The sequence below is a fragment of the Micrasema longulum genome, unplaced genomic scaffold, assembly GCF_059751315.1.
Source record: "Micrasema longulum isolate JH-2025_06_02 unplaced genomic scaffold, ASM5975131v1 h1tg000453l, whole genome shotgun sequence".
NCBI lineage: Eukaryota > Metazoa > Arthropoda > Insecta > Trichoptera > Brachycentridae > Micrasema > Micrasema longulum.
The window spans coordinates 1,522,977-1,530,859 of NW_028277652.1; the positions used below are offsets into that span (position 1 = coordinate 1,522,977).

Consider the following 7,883-nt stretch of genomic DNA (forward strand, 5'->3'; position numbering starts at 1 on the left):
ACATTTTATATTCCTTTGACGAAAACAAATAAATGCTTCAAGAGTGGGTTTTCCTATTTAAAGGAACAAATATAAATCGAAAATACTTTTAATATTCAAAAAAGTCTCATTTAAAAAAATTATAATTCCTTGTGAAACGTTCTAAAAGTGCCACTAATTTATGTGAAAAAATAACAGAAATTTCAAAATACTATGCAAATATTGGCTCCATGTATGAGATAACATTACCAGGTGGATTCGGCCCAGGGTACCGACCTACACCAGCCACAGTGCGCGCCCCTCCCGCTCTGGTTGGGGACTTGTGTAACGATCATGCTGACTGCCTCGGCGTACCCAACAGTCGCTGTGACAGAGCCGCGTGTGTCTGCCAGTCGGGACACAGACCGGCAGCAGATCGAAGGGAATGCGCTCGTAAGTTCATTAAATTTATTCATTTCATATTTTATAATACAAACTATGGAAATTTATAGGAACTATGTAATGTGGTAAAGTAACATACTGAATGTTCAAAATAATCATAGGTACACATACAGTGCTTTAAAATGTTTAATAAACCTATGTTTATGTGTTAGTGCCTGTCGGTGAACCAAGTAAATATAGATTTTTTGCATTACAAACATTCACATTTATTTATAAAAATATTTCATTTAAATCATTTGATTTATATGAAATATTTTTGCCACACAGACATTAGCAAAGTTTATTAATGGACCGTACCTATATGTAAAACAGTAATTCATAAATCAGTTCAGACTCATTTAAAATAAAGACGAATAACAATAACTTGGAAATAAATTTAAAAGATAAATAAATAAATGATATGAACATATTTATTATAAGAGCAAGAATATAAATTTGTGATTGATGACACAAAAAAGTAAATATGTACATCTTATTGTATTTATCTATTTTCTAAGATAAAAACAAACAAATTTTATAATCTATTTATTTCCATTCTTAGGTAAATGTTCAATTACCTAAAATAGGCATGTTGTAAAGTATTATTCAGAACAAATAATATACTATAGAATTTGAGATTGTCTTTGTTTTTCAATTTACTTACAAACTTTAAACAAAATGTTGATGTGTTTTCAAAATGATTTTGTTTGTAAAAAAGTCTTTATTAATTTATTGTTTCAGCTACTAATGATGAAATCGCCACAACCGAAGAACCAAGAGCTTGTTATTCTGAGCCATGTATGAATTTCGGCACATGTATTGATCTCCCTGAGGCAACATTCACTTGTATATGTGATGCTCAATTCACCGGTGAACTGTGCCAAGAAAAAATACCATCCCCTGACCATGTTAATTATATCGATACACCATCCTTTGACGGCAGGTCCTACATAAGACTTAAGCCACTTAAGGCTTACCATAAACTAAACATAGATGTTGAGTTTAAAACCTTCTCTGAGAATGGAGTAATCTTATATGATCAACAAAAATATGATGGAACTGGTGACTTTGTTTCATTAGCAATTGTAAATGGATTTGTCGAGTTTAGGTATGTTTTTTACTTAACCATGTTTATCAAAATTACTAACAAAAAAAATCCAAATAAAGTATACCTTTCACTCATGTATGTATATTTCTTTTAGGTATAATTTAGGAGATGGTGTTGTTATTTTAACATCAGTTGAAAAGATACAGTTGAATGAGTATCATAAAGTATCGGCTAAGCGATACCATCGTGATGGAATACTGAGTGTTAACGATCATGAGGATGTTGTTGGACAGTCTTCTGGAAGCCTTAAAGCTTTAGATTTATCAGAAGATACATTTGTTGGAAGCGTTCCAACTAACTTTTCAAAGTAAGTAATGAGGTGTGAAGCAAGTAAATTAAAATTTATATTTTCCATTAGTTTGAATGTGTTTCTGATATCACTGTTTCTTTATTTCACAGAGTGTTTGATAATATTGGTTCAAAACATGGCTTTACTGGTTGTATAAAACATTTAAGAATCATTCGACATCAAGTGACAAAGAAACTAGGTAAAGAAGACTCAGCCATTTTGTCAATGCAAAATATTAGAGAATGCACAGCTAATCCTTGCGTCAGTGTGCCTTGTTTAAACGGAGCAACCTGCCAATCTAACGATAGTGAAGAATTTCAGTACACATGCATTTGTTCAGGTAGCTATACAGGACAGCAATGCGAAGAAAAAATTGATCCTTGCGGGTCCAACCCGTGTGGATCCCAAGAAGGAATATTTTGTGATTCTAACACGGGTGGTGAATTTGTCTGCAAATGTCTATTTGGAGGAAAACTTGTGACATTAGATGGAATTAACTCTTGTTCATATGGTAATTATACAAAATGTATTAGTTATTTATATAGTAGTACGGAAATAATCAATTAAATGTAATATTTGTAGGTGATAAAATTCTCAGCCTTGCAATGTTTTTCATGTTTTTTAGAAATGTCAAATCTTCATGAAACGTTTGTACCAGAGTTTAACGGAAGCAGCTATCTTCAACTCCCTAAGCTAGATGGGCTGAGTGATGCATTCCGAATCGAAATTTGGTTCCTTACAAAAAAGCTTTCTGGAATGCTATTCTACAATAGCCAATCCAGCAAAGCCAAAGGAGATTTCATTTCACTTAATCTTGTCAATGGCTATTTGCAATTCCGATTCAATTTAGGGAGTGGCATAGCAAATATCTCGTAAGTTTAATTTCTTTTTATATGAGAATATGAATAATTTACAGTTGGGAGTAAAAAACATCAGCATTATCAACAGTACTTATATCAAATTCTTTTATAATCTGTATTCTATTTGATACATTTTTTTCTTAAAGCTGTCCTGAAAAAGTGACAAAAGACAGGTGGCACAAGGTTAGAGCATACAGATCTGGCAGAGAAGGAACTTTACGATTAGACGACTGGCCAGCTGTGAAGGGCTTTTCTGCTCCCTCCCTTACAGAACTAAATTTGGGTCAACCTGTGTTTCTGGGATCACTGCCGTAAGAATTGATGTATTTTATAACATTGTTATTTTTAAAATGTCAGGTGAAAATCTTTAATGTGTTTTTAAAAATTACAGATTGCATACAAAGCCGCACCGTCTTTCTGGAATAACAAGTAGTTTTATCGGGGCCATGCAACAGGTTTTCGTTAACTCCGTACCACTCATTTTGTATAATGATGACACTCCAAGATGCTCAATGGCGCTAGTCGAGGAAATATTACCGTGCGCCACAGTCGGCACAACGAGATATTCGGGATATCCTTGTTCCCACACTGCTAGCCCTTGCCAACATAATGGCGCATGTGTTCCAATGCTCAATGAATATAAATGTGTTTGCAAAGACGGTTTTGAAGGCAGAAATTGCGAGACAATGCTTCATCCAGAAATAACTGACAACAACACTCCTGTCAAATTTGACGGAGAAACGTACATGGCCTACAGAAGTAGAGGGGGCAGAAGGTAGGTCCATACAAATGTATTTTCTATTTTAACATTGTTTAGGTAATTGGTTTACTAACTAACATTACTTTTAAATTATTTCAGTACTAACAACATGATGATGGATACATTGAATTTCAACAGCTAACAACAAGCCATTTTACATAGAGTTTAAAAAAAAAAATCCTTTTATCTTCAAAGTTTTATAATTTGGTTTCATTATAAGTTAATAATACTAACTGTTTACACTTCTTCCACTAAAATTTAATGTAAGTGTACTATTGTTACTAATACATATTATTTGGAGTTAACTTTTGACACGTGATTATCATTTTAATGTTTGGGTGGATTATTACAGAAAACTTCCGGAGAGAGGAATGCGCTTAGATATAAAATTTCGCACAACTGAGAGCTCAGGACTGCTTATGTGGAGGAAGAAAGGTGGAGTTGGCCATGGAGATTTTCTAGCTCTGGGTATAAGCGATGGTCACGCAGAACTAATATACAGCGATTACAGTTCTCGAAACGTTACTTCCAACCGTAAAGACCGATGGTACAGCACAATCAGATCAAGGATGAGAGTTGACGATGGACTTTGGCATACAGTTGTTATTAGACGCAGAAAGAAGATGTCTCTCATACAAACTGATGACCAACCATCTATAAGGGGTTATACTCAGTTGCCAATTTTGACAACAAAAGCTAATCCAAAACTATGGATCGGTAAGTGTCAACCTTAAACTCTTCACAATCAAACTAGTTTAAATTTTCAATTTACATTAAAAAACATTATCATATCTAGTTTTACAATCCTAAATCCTTTATGAAAGATATCATTTATGCTAAAAAAGCAAAAAGGTAAAAAATCTTAATAATCTTAAATTAATTTGGCTTCTTGTCTCAGTTTTAAGTTGTAATTCACTTATTGCTTATTTTAATATCTACTACTGCTCACTACCATCATGCAATTTCCCCTTAGGGGTAGACAGAGAGGATGGACTGCCACACACGTCTATCCTGACATACATTTTTAGCTTCTTCCACTTTCATACATCTTGTCATGCATGCCCTTCGGTTGTGTCTGCTTTTGACATGATCCGACTTAAAATTTTGGTTTATCTGAACATGTCACATCTTTCTTGGTCATCCTTGTCCTACATTACCATTCATTCTCGTCATATCTACTGTTTTACCATTCTTTCGTCGTCCATTTTTATGGTTTACAGATTTAAACAAATGAAGAAACAATTTATTTAGCCTACTTTGAACTATTAAATGAGTCGTCGTAACTTATTTAGTTAAAACAAAAAATATAACAAAAAAATAAACCTTTCATTTAAAACAAAACTGAGCATGACTGAAATGGGAACAGAATATGATAATATAAGTAAAAATATTTTCTGATATTCATACAAATGAAAGTACATTATTCAACAATGTTTTGTAATTTTTGACTACAGGTGGTGCACCTTCCCTCCCACACGGACTACCCCTTCAACTGTACCAGGGTCTGAAGGGATGTGTCGCCAGTCTCAAATCTAACGGCCGACAAATAGATTTACATCGACCAATTGGTTCAGTGAAACCGATTGAAATGTGTTAGTTAACTAATGTAAATATTAATTGTTATCACGTGTATTTTCAACAATAAAAGCAAACAGAAAAATAAAATATTAAACCTGTACATATCTACGTCTATAATAAATATCTAAGTAGACATAAGATAATATAAATTTATTAATAGCGTCAGCGTATAAAATACATTTTCTATCAAATGTAAATATTCAGTGAAGTATATTTTATTTATTGTGTATTTTAAATTATTTGTGAAATTCACAGAGTGGTACATAAAATGAACATAGTACAATTATAATCATGCAAACAATTTAACAATGGACATAACCCCCCCAAATAATAATTTGAACAAATAACAAATTTGTGCATTGAAACAACTTCTAATTCTATACATATTATCACTAAATAAATTAAATTCAAAATATCCATCATTGAATAAGACATATTCCATTTGAACTACACCTAGTCAATTTGAATAAATGGTAATGTCTTTGAGGGCGAGACATTGAAATCGGTTTTTTACAAACATCTACTTGAGTCGAATTGGCGGGTTACAATTTTATATGACAAAATCCAGTATTTTTTTTGTGATTTAAAAGATTGTAAATTAGAGTAATTGCACCGAATATAATTATCATTGCAAGTCCTCAAAACATCTATTAAGCCATATCTATAAGACAGAATTCTAAGAAACCTTTTTACTTATTCGTCATTGGTGCTTAGTGAGGAAGTTCAGTGCAATGAGAAGTTGGATATAAAAAAATGTTTTCTTAAAAATTAAAGCATTTAATTATACGACTAAGTTTCTCATAAATGTATAAAAAAATATAAAAAGGATCTGCTTGAATTACATCACTAGTTCTTTTGAATCAGCCAATAATAGAGTGTTATATTTTCAAAATTACAAAACTTAAAAAATCATAGCGCTGATAATACAAAACATAATTTATTTATTTTTTTAATTAGTTTGATAATCATTTGAAAAAACCAATGAACTTCCTCATTCAATTTATAAGTTCACTATTTGAACTTCAATTTAAAGCAAACAAATATAATGTGCAAACATTTTACGGCTCTTTAAATAATTTGAGCGTTATTTATGTTATTCCGAGCACATCAGAAAAATACGGAAACTGCATAATTTGTAAATCAAAATAAAGTCGTAACTGTGACATTCTAATGTATGGCCTTTTTAATAATTTAATAAAATAATTCATTAAACTTTAAAAATCGCTTTTATCATTTATGTATACATATCAGTTTAGAATGTTGCGCTTTAAATATGAATAAAATAAATTTTTGGGCTTGTGTTAGTAAGAGAATATTTGTAAATAGTGTATATTTAAAAAAAATATTTAATACATCTAACTGAGAACTAACTATTGTATGGTATAAAGTATTATAGCATTTCCCAAATTTCCTGTTCACCAATATTATATTAACAAAAAACATGAGCATTTAAATTTACAGTAAGTTCTATATTCTACAATTACAATTTCTATAAAAAAATTGAAGACATGTTGTTTCCAACTGTATGTGTTATTTATTTTGGTTCCTCCAGAAACCAGGATACATGAAATATTATGCTTAAAACTATGTGGCGAGATTAACTTTCTTCTAAATACAAATAACCTGCGCCTTTCATTACTAAAAATATCCAAATAACAATAGTCTTGATTCAAAGTTTGTTTCTGCTTCCAATCTTTACATTCATTTGAACTAATTTATTCATAGTTAAAATCTCTTCAAAATGTAAATAATATAAACTTATAAGAATTCTTGTAGTCATTCTCTATTTCAACGTGACATTTTATTAGTACTCTTCTCTTTCATGCAAATAAATTATTTGTATCTTTGAGATTTTTTTAAAGACTATGTGGAATTTTGTATCTTGGATAAAGTTCTTCAGCTGTTTTACTGGCTTTCATTAGTGTTACTTTTTTTTAATTTACTAACCAACTACTAATTATTAGCAATATTTCCATTGAGGTAGATACTCTCCGGTAAAATATAGCTTTAAGTAAGATAAGCATCAGTTTGATTTATGCATATTTTCTATGCTTCAAAAAAGAGCTAATGTATCCATTTGTATTTTAAAAAGACTGATGTGATTATTGTACTTACATACATGTCTTATTTGTATTTAGCATTTCGTTTTAATTTTAGCTTTAGGCAAACAGTCGTATCTATTGTTAAAACTTTAAATACTTAAATGAGGAGCAAATATTTAAAAAGTGATGTCACAGAAATAAAAAGTTTGAAAAATAAAGAAAAACTTGTTTTTAGCAACACTTCGTTTAAATATATGAACTTTGTTTTTAAAACATGTTTTTAATTGATGGTGTGGTTTTTTCTCATAGATTTAGATAAAAACTATAAAACTTCTTATAAACCTATTTACCTAAGACCAAGAAAGATATGGCACCATCAAGTCCATCAAATACTTGAAGATGGACTTGTCAAGAATAGGAATAATCGGCATGCGTACATGAGAAGATGTACGAATGTAGAGGAAGCGAGGTATGTATGCAAAGACAGAGTGATGTGGCATTCTATCCTCTCTGCCTACCCCTATAGAAAAACAGCGTGATGGTTTGCTTGTTTTTTTAAACCTATTTGTTTTTTTCAATTTTGGACAAATAAATTTTTGAATTTTTGCTCCTCAAATATATATAACAAATTACGCTGACAATAATTCCTTAATAATATGTACCTACTTTATTACTATTTTTATAGATTTCTAAGTATTTTTGTTAAAGTCCTTTTTTCCATTACAGAACCTTCAATTTTCAATATCTTCTTATCAACACATAATAAAATTTTATCAATTCATCTTTGAAATTATTAAATTATTTTCAACATACTTATTTTTCAACAAAAGTTTTATTAATTTTAATA

General features: G+C 30.7%; 1 protein-coding gene across 1 annotated transcript in view; it reads left to right on the forward strand.

Moving 5' to 3' along the window:
• Positions 1-5,819, forward strand: part of LOC148281485 (agrin-like) — an 808,766-nt gene extending 802,947 nt beyond the window's left edge. The window contains exons 16-24 of the mRNA XM_088226633.1: positions 232-411; positions 1,141-1,507; positions 1,602-1,814; positions 1,907-2,307; positions 2,422-2,668; positions 2,803-2,967; positions 3,048-3,431; positions 3,769-4,133; positions 4,871-5,819. Of these exons, the coding sequence (XP_088082759.1) occupies positions 232-411; positions 1,141-1,507; positions 1,602-1,814; positions 1,907-2,307; positions 2,422-2,668; positions 2,803-2,967; positions 3,048-3,431; positions 3,769-4,133; positions 4,871-5,013 (2,465 nt within the window). The 3' untranslated portion in view covers positions 5,014-5,819. The remainder of the gene's footprint in view (positions 1-231; positions 412-1,140; positions 1,508-1,601; positions 1,815-1,906; positions 2,308-2,421; positions 2,669-2,802; positions 2,968-3,047; positions 3,432-3,768; positions 4,134-4,870) is intronic.
• Positions 5,820-7,883: the final 2,064 nt, after the last annotated feature.